Below are 18,170 nucleotides of genomic sequence, written 5' to 3' on the forward strand. Positions count from 1 at the left end.
ACTCGTATTACTGTGTCCAGCCCCTCTATTGAACTCTCACCTGGCTGCACTTGGCTAGCTTTGTGTTAGTGAATCCAGTGAGCTGCAACGTCCCCTCTCCTCTGTCCTTTGTAAACCACAGAGCGCTGTGTGTCTCTAAGCCTATTAACCCAGGACACAGCGAGACTGTAGACCCACCTCGGGGCCAAGACTCGCCATAATAATACATTATAGTCATCTAAGCAGCCTCCAGGAACTCATTTTCAGTCTCCTAACGCAACTCAGAAGCATCTGAAACAACCTAGCTAGCAGAGATTATTAGTTATCCATTTAATAAAAAGATAATGAACAAACGCCTATCTTTTTGGGAGACCATTATTGCATATCTGTAACGATCTTGACCCTCATAAAGCTGCCCACCTGCTGCTGTCAGCATGTTGCCAAGCTCTCCGACTCGCTCGCTAACAGGTGCAGAGGCCCGAAGAGCTGCTCATTAACACAGCTCATTTCACAAGCACCACCGCACAGTCATTACCATCCTGACGCAGCACGTGTGAAACAACACATTATCACCCAATTAGCATGACCCCGTGTCGGGTGCCTGGTCCCGTTTGACTGCAGACTTTCTCCCCGATTGTCACCCTGCATGACACACGCGTAACAGTAATGTTTCCCAGTTGTAAACTCACAAGTAAACAGTTTTATTGGGGTTCTTTTTAAATGCGTTGCCAAAAACATATGCAAGTACAGTATGTGTAGGGGAGCATATGTATGCATATACATTTGAGTCTGTGCAGTTGACTCGGTGCACATGCTTGCATTTAAGCATGTGTTTGAGCCATTTGCTCATTCGCCATGTTAAACTATCCCAGCCTGCACCAAGCTAAACACATGTACACACACACACACACACACACACACACACACACACACACACACACACACACACACACACACACACACACACACACACACACACACACACACACACAGAGTCCACCTGGAAAGCGGAACTCATTGTAACTGTGGGACAATGTGTGTTTGTCAGTTTTCTGATGTCTAAAGAATCAACAAAGATAAAACTGATTCAGGTCCCATCCATGTCAGTCCTGCATGTTTAAATCCTGCAGGCTTTTTCATTTGTCTGGAATCACCTTGTGACCCGCGGCAGTGCACACTGAAGCCCATTTTCTGTCTCCTCTCTCCTGTAATGAAAAGCAGAGGCCTGCTCTGTCGTCAGCTGGTAATAACGCAGCATTAGGTCCACATGGCTCGCTGATAGGCTCCCTGTTATACATTCAAACCTTTGATCTACACCAGCAAATGTACAATGCTATCATCTGATTTAAGATAGAAACCTCTTAAAGCAGTGTGTGTTTATGTCTGTATGCAGTGTTTAAATTTAAATGTGTTTTTGCAATTTTTGCAATTGTTTTCTTTCATAAATAATTATAGAATTTGAGCCGGAAGTTTACTAGTTATTTGACTTTGTTTGACTTAAAATAAAGAGTATACCCTGGTCTTGTTGTTTTAAATTTATGTGAATCCCATTGCTACAGAAGGAGAGAGCAGTGTGTCTGTTGTTGTAGTTGCCCGTCAGAGGATATTTGCATTTGCACTTTTGAATATTTCAGCAGCAGTAAATGGTGGCAGCATGTTTGTTTCAAGTTCAGTTCACAATTAATAGCTGCCTGTCACATTATCAGTGTTTCCATCTAGAGAAATAGTACTTGAGAGTTGTGGTAGAGCCCAACAGCCATAAACATGCTAATAGTCTCCTCAATTTCCTCTTGTTTACAGGGTCTGAGTTTCCCCAAGACCCCAGTGTGATAGCTACCTCTTCATGGAACAGCTCTAGTGATGGTAAAGGCACACACAAACACAAAGCAGGGCTTCATTTTAACACATCCTTCACAAACTTCTTCCCAGCAAAATTGTCATAGCTGTGAACACGTCTGTTACAGGCAGTGCATGACAAATTCCCAGTGCACACGGACACACGAGCGTTAAACTGTAACCCCAACATGTGATGTCTGAAATTAAATTCAACAATATTTTAAAAAAATGACACATTCTCTTTGAATGGTCAACTTCAGCAACCCCGACAACACCCGTTGTCCCAGCGTATGCCACTGTAGAGGATAACGGATGGAACAAAGTACACATTGATCTACTCAATATGTGAGAATACAGCCACAGGTGCACTGCATTTCCTTAATTTCCACTGACCTACTTTTAGTTCTATCTGTGGCTAAATCTACCAGTGGAACTACAAAATATGCTGGTGATCTCACTACATGTCCTTATACTTTGCTCCATATGTTCATTAAAGTATCTTCTATGGTGAAACTCTTATTTCATCAACTTGCTCAGTTTGACTTGGCCAGCAGCAGCGACGATCTCTTATCATTGATTCTTTATAACTTAACGTTCATGTGGTTTGTTGTTTGCTGCTGACCTTATTTGACATTCCTATATAATGTCCCCAACACTAATGTGCTTAATTACATAAATATTTGAGGATGAACACATTCGACCCCTTTGTAGGAAAACAGGATGCGTGGTGTAGCCATAATGCACACATAAACAGATTCAAATAACAATCCTAATCTGTCTAATAAAGCTAGTTTTTTGTTCGTGCAAGAGAGAGCTGCGATGTGCGAAAGAGCTTCACAGACCAACAGTAGCTTTCACCCGGTTTAAAAAAAAGAAAGAAAAAAAACTGCTGTTGGATGTAATATGAACATGAAAATGGCCACTTGGTTCTCCCACATAAACTTTGTCAGCTTATTCCTCTTCATCTTTGATCAGTAAGGGTTCTTGCCAGTATAATTATATTATTTATTTTGTCACGTCTCCTGGAGCTGCCCAGGTTTATATCAGCAGATACTGACAGAGGAAGCATTTAAAACTGCTGTTCTCCTGTCAGCACTGCGGGAACAACTGAGTCAGATCCATAAAATGATCTGCCCAGAGATATCAGTCAAATCTCGCCCCCTCTCCTCAGCTTTCCCCCAGCTTGGAAAACGAACATCCGCCTATTCTCCCACAAAAATCCTCAACATGTGACTTTATTGAACTTTTTTTCTCACTCATTTTCGTCTGGTTTGTTTCATCCATCTCTTGCAAAGCAGAGTCTCCTACGACATCCGTACCACAGTAGATTCTGTGTACACAAAAAACCGACATTGTCAAACACAGGCAAGACCGAAGACAGTAGTTTTTGGACATGAGTTAGAAGTTTAGTCAAAATAATAATTATGGTGACCAATCAAGGATGTTTAAAAAGTCATAAATACAATGAGGAGTGGTTCCAAACAAATCATACAGAGACCGCTTTATTTTTCCACAACATGATAAAACCCCACGAAGGCTGCATGTTTGTGTGCGCACACCTATGTGTTCATAGAAGTGTATCTCTGTCTGTGTTAATTTAAGCCCAGCCCCATCACTAACATCTGTTTCTTATCTGATGGATGGATGGATGGTGATTGCGCCACTTGTTTTGTCTGCAGGCAGGGAATGGTTTTGATTGACCAAGCCGACATTGTTCAGGTAGCGTGGCTCTATCAGTATGCATCAGTAGCAGGAAGTTATCGTCCTGAAAGAGGCTCATTATTGGGCTGAAATCAGGGGTGATGATAGTTTACTGAACTCATTTTCCCTGGGGTGTTCTTTCATTCTTCCTTTCTTTGTTTTATTTTATCCATTTTGCTTCCTTTACTTCCTTTTCCTCTCCCTCCTTCTCAGTTGGAGAGTGACCAAACTTTAATGAAATTCACCTTTAGCCATTGCTGGCAATGCTACAGCCCCAGATCCTCAGTGTATCTACTGACCATGTTTAGTTAGCTGGTCAGCCACTCGGGTTTCTGTGACTGCGTCTTGTGTGTGAATGTAATTGAATATAAACATACTGTATCTTCGAATATAGAAACAGAATGTGGCATTTGAGATGAAAAGGTATTGTATAACTTTTCTAGATCGGAACATGTATATGTATATGTGCGTTGCGGTTGTGTGGGTGTGCGTGTGTTTACATTTGTGTGCCTGTGCGTGTGAGTGTTTGTACAAAAGCATTGAGAGCAAATGCAGGCTGATGACAGGGCACCATTTAGTCGCCCGCCACATTAAAGGGACAGTCCGCAGCAATGGCTTGAGTTTCACAGTACTCCCGGTGCCAAATCCCACAACACTCACCACGAGACAATTACATACACAGCGGCTTTGTTACACAGATATTGGCAGGGCATCTTTCTCCTCTTCACCTCTCTTCTCATCTTCTCCTCTTGTCTCAGATTTTCCTTTCTTATGCTCCCCACTGCTTTATTGTCAGATATTACAACAGCTAATGAAGTGTGCAGGCACACCGCTCCAAACACCGTTTTCTTTTCCATCAACTCAACTAATGAGACAGTGATAAAATGACTCAGTGCGTGTGTGTGTGACCTCCCCGCCTTTGGACATGTATTTAAAGCGGGTCTGTTCTCATTTAATATACTGTATAAAATATTTTCTGTTTTTGATATAGTCAGAGTCAAAAGGCACATTAAACTGGTGAGCTGTTGCATCAGCATGTAGGCGTGATTTGGTCCGGATCACTCATAACAGTGTCCGTACAGATTCCTAGCAGAGAGCATATGATTTTGTGTTGAGAGTTGGGAAGTCAAATCAAAATAAAAACACAATCTCACACACAGAAGTAAGCATGCACCACACACACACACACACACACACACACACACACACACACACACACACACACACACACACACACACACACACACACACACACACACACACACACACACACACACACACACACACATACATATGATGATATGATGCAAAAATCAGCAAGGAATATAAATGATGGCACTGTAAATGCAAGAGCCTACTCATACAAAGACTTACTAAGTCAATAAATCGGAGAGAATTGATAGCCGTAGATTGAAATCAAATTTTTGCCCTTCACATTTTCAGCAATGTGGCATTTGAGAAAGTTGAACACACCCACACAACATTAAAAAGACATATCATACCAAAAGTGTGATGATCAACTCAACTCCTAATACAGGCTGCAAATCTCATCAAATTTCGCCCAAATATTAGACTTTAAACTCCTTCAGAAACAAGTCGGCGGACTTAAAAAAAACCAACAGATTAAAGTTTAATGAGAAAATATTGTTAATTCAAGAAACTGGCCCAATGCTTGATACAGTAGAGAACCCAGTCATGTCTTCCATCTCAGAACTTGTACGGTCACCTCATGACATTTGAATTGATGACACATCTTAACACAATCAGACGAGACAGATTTGATTGAAACTCATACACATTGAGCATTTTATTTGAGCTGTTGCATTTCTTTCTGACAGAGCATGCTTCTTAATTTATAACCATATCAGAGTTTGTCCTGGCTCTCAGTTACAAACTACAGTACAAATTACATTTTATCAGATTTTACCAGCATAATCTATTTACAAGGCTGGTTAAAGAAAACTGAGGACAAGGGGGGTCTGTGTCAGTGCATTAAATGTTCTTTAGTGTGTGTAATGCTGGATAGATTTTCAACTCTGCGGAAGAGCAATAATAAAAGAATAAATGGTGCGACATATATTTTTGTCTACAATGTATATGATGTCGTGCAAGCACATCTCAAACCCCAAACACACTGCAGTGAGAAACTTTTTTTTTTTTTTTTTTTTATATCTGAAATTGTAGCACACACATGGGCGAGTAGACCGGCGAGAGACAGGGAAGAGTAAAGGAAGAGAATGGTCCTGAATAGTGTCCTGGTGTTCAGTGCTGTAATGTGGACAGACAGGGCTGTACAAATATGGGAGACTGTTTTGTTTGCAGTATGTAGAGAGAGGAGGACAGATAAAAAGTGGGTGAGAAGGGAGGAGAGTGGTGGTGGTGGTACGGTCGATGGTGGGAGTCTCCTCATATTGTCACACACTTGTTAGTACCACATTGCTGTGTTAAGCCTGGGGTTTTAAGGAGGACAACGTGAGTGTGTGTTGAGGCTGGAGTACACACACACACGCACGCACACACGCACACACACACACACACACACACACAGGCTGTATGCCAAGACAAATTTGATCGCTTCTCTTTTTCACAAACACTTCGTAGGCATTCGTTTTACACACCTCGTGACAATGTTAGCTGCAGGCGTCAGATGAGCTGCACACACAACCTCGAGGGGTTGCTATGGTGACCGAGAGTACCAAGTAAGGGCACCAGGATGCACAAATTAAATTCTTGTTGGGGGATGAACTATGTCTGAACCCCTGTCTACATCTTTCGTATGTCTATATTAGGGAGCTCCGTCCGGTAAATTTTCAGAGAAACTGCACGTTGTTAATGAACAGCTGTGTGGAGAATATCATTTTTTATACTCTTTAACAAATGAGCCAAATGCTTTGGCCTTGCCCGATTTAGCATTGCTAAAGGATCACCTCAAACTAAATCGAACTTTGACCTCAACAAATTGAGGTAACTGTCTTGCAGATAGATAAATGTTTCAGGACTTTTCTTTGCCCCTAATGTGGCAAAATATAAACCTTAACTCATGGTGGAAAAGCTACACACACAGCTTCATACCAGCTATTACAGGACAGAATTAGAATTATTTTTTCTCCTTACCAGAACTATTACATACTGGTGTTGTTATTACCTTTGGGCTATATTAATATGTTTTTCCTGCTGTCTTGCAGTCTTTTTGTGTAGGTTTTACTGTATGTACACCTTAATAATCAACAGAGGATAAAGAGATGGAGGGAGCTGCTTCGGAATAGACAGCATTGCCTTTGTAGGGAAAACCCTTGTTGGGAAGCCTGGGATAGTAAAGATTTAAATGTGAGGGTGTCCTTGCATATATAAGTGTGTGTCTCTATATTTACTCCTCAGCCTCTCTATTCACACAAATTGAAGTTTGTCTGACGAGTATTTGAGATTCCCCTGTATGTGTTTTTTGCCCTGTGTTTGTTTTGGCCAGTTTGTCTAACCAAGAGCATTTCTGCATACCTAAGATGGGGTTTTGAGGTTGAAGGAACTTTCCAGAAGTTTTTCATGACATTAACACCAATGATTAAGCTCTTAGCTGGCCCTCAAGATTGTTTTTTTTCTGACCACTTTGAGGAAAACCGTGGTCCTGGGAGATCAGAATTTTTTTTTTGCTTTGTCTTTTCCATCACCTGGGTTCTGACAGCTTAATGTTCATTACTTAAGGTTGTTGGGATTGTGTGTGTGTGTGTGTGTGTGTGTGTGTGTGTGTGTGTGTGTGTGTGTGTGTGTGTGTGTGTGTGTGTGTGTGCGTGTGCGTGCATCTCTCTGTCTGTCCTTGGCCAATCTCGCATACTGCTGCACAATTGCAGTAACTCACACTTTCTCAAAAGGCCTTTCATTGCCACTTTGATACTGTTAATGATGGACTTCTGCCTCCTCACTCACTACTTATAACCGGCCCCTGGCGAGTAAGGGCAGCAAGTGGTCAGGCAATTTAGTGCATTGCCGCTCGGTTGCCGCTCTGTGGACACAGACACAATGGGGGATAACTTCTGTTGTTTTGGACAGTGTGAGACGGAGCTAAGGCGGAGGCCTGCACAGAGCTGGTGCCGACATCTGCATGTGAAAAACACGTCTGATACATGCACAGTCTAGATGGGGGACCTTGGCTAGCTGTGGGTTGTACTTATTCAATCAAACATTTCAGCAGTGCTCGTTGCAGACACCACTGGCAGAGAACTGCACGCTGAGTGCACTTTTCTAGTTTGTTCTTTTTTGTGAGTTTTTACCCACAGGTGATGTTGCCTCATGAGCTCATACACAAGCAGGGGAAAGCCCTCTGGCATCATACAGCCATGATGAAAAGTGAGATTAGGTGTCAACACAGTGGCAACCACAAATTAACTCAGAAAACCAGGCTTGGAATATATGTTTAGGGAAACAGAGTTGCTCTACCACTCTTGCTACTTTAAACAGTGGCATGTTTTTAGATCTTGCTCTGATGTAGTACAGTGAGAGCTATTTGATTTATGTCTTGGTTCCTGGCCTTGTGTAATGCAGTGTTTTCGGTCTCATTTTGTCTTTTTCTCTCTCAATCATCTCCCCTTTGTATTCATTCCTCTCATCTCTCCCGTGCCTCTATGTCTTCCAGGGTCATTTTTCATACGGCTAGAAGCTCCCATGAACAACATCACCACCTCTCTGGGCCACACAGCCGAGCTTTTTTGCCGTGTGTCTGGCAACCCGCCGCCCACTGTGCGCTGGCTGAAGAACGACGCCCCGGTGGTGCAAGAGCCACGACGGATCTCATACCGATCCACGGCTTACGGATCACGCCTCCGCATCCGCGACCTGGACACTACTGACACGGGCTACTTCCAGTGCGTGGCCACCAACCCCCAGGGTACCGTGTCCACGACAGGCGTGCTCTTTGTCAAATTCGGTAAGAGGAATTAGAGTGGTAGTTTCTGTCAATCATTTAAAACTTTGACATGGAGAGGTAATATTAAGTGAGTGTTTTATGTACTTTTTGTGACAAATGGACATTTTTCCAACTCATCTTTTCCTCCTAGAGATCTGGCTTCTTTCAGCAACACTTGTCTCCATTGATTCTTGCCTGTTGCTGGCAGCTTGTGCAGAAAAAAAATCTGGGAGCAATATTGTTTATCCTCTTGTAAAAAAATAAATCCCCTTGTCTTCTTTTCCAGATCCACTCCCTACACTTCTGGCAGGAAGGCCAATGTAAGTTTCCTTTCCTCTTTCCATTTTTCTCTCTGTCAGTCTATAAGTGCTGTGCTTCCAAGAATTGAATGCAGGACCGTTTCACATATATGTTTTGTGTCACATGTGGATCGCAAATGTTGGCAGCGTCACATTTCACGAATAGTTGTCATTTTCAGGTCGATATGTGAGGCCTATAGAGCTATTGATGGCTCATGCATGGGTTGCAAGAATGTTTTTTTTGTTTTGGATTCCACAAAAGGAGAAAAAGAGATAACAAACTAATATCTATTTGCTATCTATACTGATATGCATATGTTGGCCTGTTTCCGATGTGTCTATAATAGAAACACATTTAATTAAAGAGAATACGAAGGTCATGACTTGATAGATAAGCAAAAGGAGAAAGTTGGTTAAATGGATTAAAGAGCATGGAACAACATCCACAGTTTGTTGACGTTTTGTCTGCTGATACAACTGGAATGCTAGTTTTTCTATCTTATACTTCTTATAGTAATTAATTTCATGTTTGCATAGAGACACCCTGAGAAGTTCTCTGCAGCATATTTATTGAGTAATCACTCGCATTATAACAAGGCTTGATCTCTAATATTACATTTTATTGGTGCAGGTGTCAGTGTGGTTAAGTAAATATTTAATATGAGTCTTTAAATCCCAAATGTCTGATGCTCTGCGTTGTTGTTTTTGCTCAACCATCACAGCTCACATGGTTCACATTTGAATATGGACTGTGTAAACTCGGCCTGGACCACAGTGGGAATGTGGACCATACGGGGCGGTAATGAGACTGTTAACCAATCACAAACAAGATGTTGACATCTATAACACACTGATCCTCTTGGTATTGGAGAAATTGGGTTAATGTACTTTCAGCCAACTCTAATCAAAAAACAAGGCGCAACGCAAAATTATAACAAATTCAAAACCTGTGCCATTCATTTAATTTCAGGGCAATAATGACACATTCGCAGAGCTATAATGAAGTTGTTATAATTAAGAGTGAATGTCCTGTGTCAACTAGCAAGTTAGGTTGATTAACTAAAGTCTCATATTGGGAGTAGTAAATAAAACCAAATGATACAAAGTGTCTTAAGAAAGTATCCATGATTACATCACAATAGAACATTTCAATGTTCTTGGTAAGAGCAATGCTGCTGCCCAAATCAAGATTTAGTTTGAGTCTGGCAAGCTCTCTTTGCTTTGTTTTGACGTCGCCCCAGTGTTGTAACTCTGAGAACTTCCTCAGTTTGTGTGTTTCTTGCAGGATCAAAGGAGTTTAGCTGAACCACAGTGACATTATGGCAAAGGCTCGTTGCCATGTTCCGTGCAGTGCTCTGTGAATCTAAACTGCTGGCACATAGTGGATATCAGACACCCACTAAATCAATTCACACACTTTGAGCATGAACGAGTGCTCCGTTTCAAACATCTGTTCTTGCCATTCTTTTGTTTACATGTTTTTGATTTTTTCCCCTTCTCTGTGCAACTAAATTACAGCTTGTTTCATAGATGAGACAGTTGGCTCACACAGGAATCACAATGCAATTATCTCAAGGGAGTAACCAAGAAAAAGGAAAAATCCAACAAGCTGGCCTAAAATAAAATACACATTGGAAATTAACTAAGAAGCAAAAGTAAACGCTGATTAGAAAATGGAAGGAATTGAGTTAGTTTGTGTGCTTTCATAAAGTACATGCTGACAAATTTGTAAGTTTGTGTGAGGATTTCAGTTTGTCCTGGAAAAAACAATCTTGTATCTTATCAGGAATTAAACCAAAAGGTTTTCTGCTCTTTCTTAATGATCATTTGGTTAAATTCCAGACTTTAAATGTTTATTTGTGTTTTCAAAGGCTTAACCAGCGATGAAGTTACCTATTTTCATAAAATACTTTTATTTCTTTAGTTGGAGTTAGTACCATGAAAATCACCACATATTCCTGACATACTGTTCAAGGCAGAAGCTTTGTCTTTTCTTCCAGCTGATTAAATCCTGCAGGACTTTCTTGCCTCATTTTCAGGATTGCTGCAATCTAAGCATCTGAAACTCATCGAGGTACAGCTTTAACACAGCAGACACTAAATTACACTTTGCAAGTTGGAATAATTTAAGTTCGCCTTGTGTTTTTCTGCCATCAACCGAAGACCAGCATGCGATCTTGAGGTCTCATTACAGTCATTACAGACGTCATTTAAACGGACAGGGGCCTCCTTTGACAGCGGCGGAGCTGCTGTGGTGGTGGGCTGATCGTCACTGCTGCTCATCATTAGTGCCACGGCCAACTTATTAGCTGTAAAGTAAGGTGGCAGGCCGTCAAGGAGACAGGGTCACCTAATGATGACACGTGATGACCTGCAACCGCTTACCTCATACCGCAGATGTTCAAACGTCAAAACTTCTGCTCCTTGACTCAAAGTTTTTCGGAGAGACATCTGGTCCAGAAGCTTGTCAGTTTAAGTGAAATATACTCTGCAGTTTTTGTTGTACCTCCCAGTCTCTCCCATCATCTCTGTATTCAGCAAAGAGCGTTACAGTGAGCTCAGTGACTTCCATTTTCATGGGAGAAATTAGCCACAAATATTACTCACAAATTTTGTGGAAAATTTCTTGCCACCCACCTTGTCGAGCTTGAACGTAACATGAACTTCATGTCCTCAGTGTTGGCTTTGCTTCGGTCTGTGCTCTGATTTCCATCCCCTCTATGCTGGACTTAAGTATACACTTTGTGGTGTGTGTTTGTGTATACCGTCAGGGTTAGGTTTTTGAGAGAAGCCGCAGGCAAACAAAGAGCTGACAGCCCAGAGGTTTAAACTACGATTACGGAAGCTTGTGTCCAATGTGGCTGCTTAAGAGTAAAAAACTACAGCGGAGTGGATCAGATATACAGACAGAAACACGGAGGATGAGGACAGGGGAGATGGTGGGAAAAGTTTGAAGCTTAAACCTTTTTTTCAGCATGAGCAGTTTTAGATTTTTCCAGAGCCGTTTTTTAAAGTCTTTTAAATCACGTCCATTTCAAGTCTCTAGTCATTCAAGGAAAGTCTATAAGTAAGATCTCGGGTCCATATAGGCAAGTCCCAGTTTTCATAAGCATGTTATAAGTTAAGATGAACGTCTTTCAGGTCCCTGGATGTTGACCATTAAATTGACAAAGTTTTCTTTTCAAAGCATTTGGTAATAGTGTCCTTTTAATCTTTAAATCGTGATAATTAAATATGTAGTTAGTGAAGTCTGTTGCCATCTTTTTATTATTTTCTAGAATTTTGGACAATCTAAACTTAAACCAATCGATTTCTAATCCTAAAATTCATCAGTATGCCACCAGTTATCACCAAATAGAGAGAGATCAGTACATCTCCTCTACACTGGGCCCATGCCCTCCCTCTTAATTTTTCCTCCCTCCATATTTCACCTTCCCTTCCTCTCCACCCCTCCCTGGAGATGTTTTAATAGAGCCAGCATAAACATAGGGTGAGGGGAAAAAGTCTCGCCTGCCAAAATTGGACCCCCAACTTTCGCCGTCTTTCTCTCTCTCTCTGTACGCTGCCACACTTCCTTCATTTACAGAAAAAAAAAAAAAAAGATGGAGACGGCGGGAGAGTGAAAGAAAAACAGTGTTAGCAGGGTAGGGGGAGGATGGTACCATTAACACTCAGGGGTTGCACGTTGTTCTTTGATTCCCGTGTCCTGCGGGTTCGGTGGCGTTCAGGTATGATTATCTGTGTGAGCCGACGGGATTCTTAGTTCAACATCAACTTAACTGAATCCTACATGCAAAACTGTGAACATTTACAGACAGAGAAGGCTAGAAGTGTCTATGAAACATTACACACTCACTTCATAATTTTTCTTTTCTTTCGGAATGTATTTCCTTTTTCTTAGTCCTTTTTTTTCAATTTAATGAAACAATAAGATTAGATATTTATCAGGCACGTGTTAGACAGGCAGGACTGAATTTTAATTTACTTATTAGGTCTTTTTGGCATTTCTTAATTTTTTTGTCTGCAACAGTCATTTGTGACAGGCTGTTTTGATGTGGAATTTTTGCATCATGTCTATCATTAAACCAGGTTTAAGCAATATTTTCATAACAGCAATGAATAAAATGTATAATGTGATGGGGCAGAGAAGAGCAAAGTTGCCCCCAAATTCAAGGTATTTGCCCAATAATACCAATCAAAATTGCTTGATTGTGTATGAAAACACCTCCAAATTTTAAATAGAAATTCCAGTTGAAAAATATTTTATTTAATACCTCTTAGTGAACCTACAGGAGCATGTAGTGGTGGAGACCAGAAGCACAGACACAGGGAGGGTGAATATTGGACTTCCAAGTGAGAATGCGCAACATTAACTTAAAAGTTGATTTTATATTATTGTTGCGTTTATAGCTTGTTTCCGCTTAAACAAATCAGTTATTGTAAGTCTAAAATACAGCTTTTATATTTCTACAAGTGTTGATTTACTGGATACATATGTTTTTTAATCTGACAGCAGGGAGAAAGAGACTTTATGCAACGCTGCCGCTGTTCTCAGTCTCTGTCTGTGTTTATAATAGAGGGGTTTTCTCCCTGTTTGAAAAGATTAATACCACTACACCCTGGCTGTCAAGGCTGTTTAAATTCCTCTAAACTTTCCCCACCGCTTTTCTCTCAGCACTGGCAAAAAAAGCAATTACAAAAATAGCTGCTTTTTTTTTTTTTTTTTGCTCTTTTCCCTCCACCGAGCCTCTCTGCTCTCTCCTCTGTCCACTCTGTACTGGAGAATAAAGAGGACAGGCTTAACAAAGAACAGATTCTCTCTGTGCAGTATTTTTCTGGCTTCTTATTGTCAGTGCTCTGACTTTTCTTCTGCTTGCTCATCTTTAATCTGCCCCACATTTGCTTCAACATAACCCACCACCTTTTATATATTAGCGATTGACGGAGGATGTGCTCTGCTGTTCTTTTCTTTATTATTCTCTTTTGAACATGAAAATACCTTATTTGAACCATATTTTACTCTTGTGTCAATTCAAACCACTGCTGACAGTAAAGCCAGCAATCACACATGCATTAAAGTGCTGTTTATGGCTACATCTGAAATACAGCAAGACCTTTATCTACTTTTTGTGAGCTCGCAATTAATATGTCAGTTGAGATCTTGTTTGGATGTAATTTGACGATTCGGAGTGATTACTCTAATCAGGCGTGTTTAACTATAATACAGTGTAAACACACATACAGTGTAACTTTTCCTGCAACGTGTGTGCATATATATATATGTATTTACAGTATATATATATATACAGTACCAGTCAAAAGTTTGGACACACCTTCTCATTCAACTACTTTGAAGAATCTAAAATACAAAAATAATATTCTGTTTTGTTGAGCATTTGTTTGTTTACCACATAATTCCATATGTGTACCTTCATAGTTTGGATGTCTTCAATATTAATCTACAATGTAGAAAAAAAGAAAAACCATTGAATGAGAAGGTGTGTCCAAGCTTTTGACTGGTACTGTATATGTATCTGTGTGTGTGTGTGTGTCTGTGTGTGTGGCAGTGCTTTGGCTCTGTAATTAGCCAGCTGTCAACACACTGGATTAAATTGACCTCAGAGCTAACGTGACAGGGACCGTGAGGCCCGCACTGCCATCAGCCCACCGGCAATCCAATTATACAGTGGAAGCATCAAAGAGTTAAAAACCAAGGAGCAATTTGACTTTGTATCGACAGGACTTTGGCGTGCGTGTTCCACCTACAGCGGTGCATGGGTTGATTGACAAATTAGTTTAAGGAAGTAGTTTGTGTAATGACTTGAAGATGTCCCGTATGTTGTTCGTGAAGCTTGCTCAGGCTTGTTCAAAGGTATTAGGTGCTAAAATGTGTGTGTACAGTAATCGTACTTGATTTATCAATACCCTGAAATGTCTTTTTTCTTCTCTCTTCTGCTCTACAGCAGCTGTTGTGAAAGGCTTGTACTTACCATGTCTGTTTGATTAGCATCTGATTTATTAAGACATCAGGTAATTACACAAACAGTTTCTGCTAATGCCCTCTGGGTGTGTTCAGGGAGAATAGGAGGATGAAAGGATGCCGTCAAGGAATTTTATCAAGGAAATCTGCAAATCATCCAAAATCCTCCTTAATGAAGTAACAACATGTCAAAGCATTTACTTAAGCTGCAATCAAGCCCTTAATTGAGATAATTACTTAGAGGATCTGTCACAGATATTTTGCTCTCAGCTATATCTTGCATGATCCCTTTCAAGATCTAGACAAATGGGTAAACCGACTATCTGACTGTGTAGCAAAAATACAAGATGACTTATCAATATAGTGTGATTGTCACGGCGCATTTGCTGCACAGTGAACGTCAGGTTCAAGTTTAAGGAGCACACTGGCCCTTTTATCTGCTGACGAAAGAATTATAGCTCAACAACAACAACAACATCCTTTTCCAAACCCTTCTAAGTTGCAAGTACCTAAATAACTCCAGAGGAATGTCCATTATTCTTCCATAATTGTGGCATTTCCTCCAATAAATGCAGCATAATTAAATGGTTTGCCACACAACCCCCAGGACAACAACAAATTGCTTTTTTATAGGTGCTTTACAGACAGGTACATTTAGTTAGCCTTGAGCAGAACCCGTCTAGCTGATTTCCCCGTTTCCAGTCTTTATGCTATAAGCTAAGCTAACCGACTGCCGGCTCTAGCTTTATATTAAGCACAGCTATGAGAGTGGTATCAATCTTCTTAGCCAACTCTCTGCAGGAAAGCTAGTAAGCGAATGGTTTTAAATGAGTAAAGCTGAAAGATGCACTTCACTGAAAACAAATTAGAAGGGAAACTGCTGTACAGTGTTAATTTGTCTTTACTGTCAGTAAAGAATCTGAAAGTAGGCACAAAAGTTGAATGTAGTGCTGAATGTCGTGCTCAAGGGCCACTTTTTTGTCTGAGACAAATGCAAGTTTAAAAGCAGGTCCACCACTTACAAACCAGTCTCTCCTCTCACTCCGCCGGCCTGCTGCCGTCAGCACACAGTATGTGTTGTTTTTGGTCACAATAGGCTCTTAACTCAGACTGAGAACTTGTGTGCGCAGTGTTGAGAAACTTTGGATTTCGGTTTCACTTCTCCTCACCTCAGTGCCAGTGTCAACAGAGCTGTGGTTCTCTGGTGCTGGCCAGGATTGATGATGATTTGCTCCACACCGCGAGCATTGCACCCATTCAGACCAAGGGGATGACAGGCCCACTCAATTTTTGGATGCACAACTTTGCCGCATATTGATCCACTTCAGCACTCCACATCAGACCCGATGCAGGAGGGTTCTGCTAAACTTATTTCAATTTGGGATTGACTCTGGAACTCTGGACACTTTCAGACCTGCCAGCAACAAGCTCTGTACCAGTGGAGCTTTCTAAACCCATAGTTTAACCACTTTTGCAGTATTCCCATATGGCTAAGTATTCCTGATAGCTATAAAACCTGAAAAATGGATTTAACTTTATTGGCAAAAGGTAAAAAAAGCATGCATTCTGTCAGTATTTTACATTCACTGATACACAAGTGAAAACAAAGACAGTCTGAGACTTTCTTCTCCTCAGTCTATTATTCCTTTGCACCTCCGGAGTAGACTGGGGCTTTCTTTTTCTTGTTCTGTCTCAAAAGGCTTTTGATTGAAAGAACTGCACACGCAGTTACTCTTACAAACCCTATCTCTCACACGTGTTTAGTTAAGCCCTCGGTGGGTCTTAATTGCCGTCTTGTTGTGGATTCTTTTTAGCGCAGTGCTGATTGATTGGGGATCGGGGCCCTAATATGGCTCATCGGGGACAGGCCCTTTGACATGGCCTGGTCCCAGGGCACTGGCACTGTTTGAAACCAGAGCTCCCACCGCAGCCCCCTCTCACAAACCTGGATGCCGCTCTGCTAAATGCTGCCCAGGTCAGGGGGCTCCACGCACATAGAGGCAGACACATGTGAACGCACACACGTGGGGACTGTCACGATGTTTAGGCGGCTTTAACCATTAGAGCAATTTACATTATTAGGCGTTAGCGAGGGTGTAAGTCTGCCTTTACGCACTTTACCGCACACCACGAGTTTCATGCACAACTCATTATGAACAAGGCTTTTACACTCAGCTTGGACAGGGCCCACTTCCTGTTTCCTGTTTCCCAGAATCCCCTGTGTCTGTCTACTGGTGATCCTGTTGGCAGGTCTGGTCAAGGTCAGGTCTGGAAGAAAGTGTGTGTGTGTGTGTGTGTGTGTGTGTGTGTGTGTGTGTGTGTGTGTGTGTGTGTGTGTGTGTGTGTGTGTGTGTGTGTGTGTGTGTGTGTGTGTGTGTGTGTGTGTGTGTGTGTGTGTGTGTGTGTGTGTGACTCACGGTTTCTCCCTGAGGGTTACAAGGCCTAGATGGGGTTTGTGGGGTTTCCCTGAACTTTGCCCTATACCTCCCATGAACACACATATGCACACACTCCTGCAAAGAAAAAAAACACACGTGTGGAGACAAGTATGCACAGAAAGTGTTCTTTCTTTGCGCTCGGTGGTGGTGTTGGAGCGTGTGAGGGAAACAGAGGGAGGCACAGTGTACCTTGAGTATTTCGAGGTATAAATAGAGGCTTTTGTTTGCAGTTTGGACTTGAATCCTGCAAGCCTGAGCCAGGTGATATTTAACAATTTGTAGAGTTTAACACGATCAATGCAGTTTGATGTTGTGTTGATAAAGTAAGCCCTTTGAGTTGAAGTCAGTTTATCTATCAGTGTTGTGTTTGTTGAACCTGGTGCCCACCTTATTGCATGCATACGGTATCACTAGAGGACTTTTGGGGGGTTTATGATAAAGCAGCACTATAAAATTGAGCTCCAACCTTTTCTTCGGAGAAAGATTCTAGCAGGAGCTCAACTGGATGAAGCTTTGATTAAACAATAACAGTGGGATAAACATTGATATTGTCATATAGACACACAAAGCAACATAAAATACAATAATAATAATAATAATACAATAGAAACAACAGCCTATTAAGTTGAACTTGAGTTTAACTAAACAGACTCTTGAGTTTCATCGTCAATACAAAGACAGATGAGAGTTTAATCATTAAATCATCATCATTTACCACCTTTTTATACTCTATGTAGGCTACTATCTCGTACTCAATTCATATCCAATAGTAATAGTGCCTGTATGGATCCATCCTGACGCGTCTTACAATGTTATAAGTCTCAACGAATCATTTACTTGGTTGCTTTTCATTTCCCTTTTCGTAAAATCTATTATCTTTTGTGGAATAAGGCCAAAGTAGTCTTACAATGGCATGAAAGTGAACTGTGTGGACGGGGAGATGTTCACTATAAACAATCTCAAGCTGCCACTAGTCGTTGACAGTAAAGTAACTTGGGAAACAGATTTCATTTAGGCATTCTAGACGCCTGTATTCCATC

General features: G+C 41.2%; 1 protein-coding gene across 2 annotated transcripts in view; it reads left to right on the top strand.

Annotated features, from left to right (window-relative positions):
• Positions 1 to 18,170, top strand: part of ror1 (receptor tyrosine kinase-like orphan receptor 1) — a 114,401-nt gene that overhangs the window by 75,338 nt on the left and 20,893 nt on the right. Inside the window, exons 2-4 of one of the 2 annotated variants that reach the window (XM_054602452.1) lie at positions 1,780 to 1,842; positions 8,144 to 8,434; positions 8,700 to 8,733. In XM_054602452.1, the coding sequence (XP_054458427.1) occupies positions 1,780 to 1,842; positions 8,144 to 8,434; positions 8,700 to 8,733 (388 nt within the window). The remainder of the gene's footprint in view (positions 1 to 1,779; positions 1,843 to 8,143; positions 8,435 to 8,699; positions 8,734 to 18,170) is intronic. The other variant, XM_054602453.1, reaches the window with a different exon arrangement.

The sequence above is a fragment of the Anoplopoma fimbria genome, chromosome 8 (assembly GCF_027596085.1).
Source record: "Anoplopoma fimbria isolate UVic2021 breed Golden Eagle Sablefish chromosome 8, Afim_UVic_2022, whole genome shotgun sequence".
NCBI lineage: Eukaryota > Metazoa > Chordata > Actinopteri > Perciformes > Anoplopomatidae > Anoplopoma > Anoplopoma fimbria.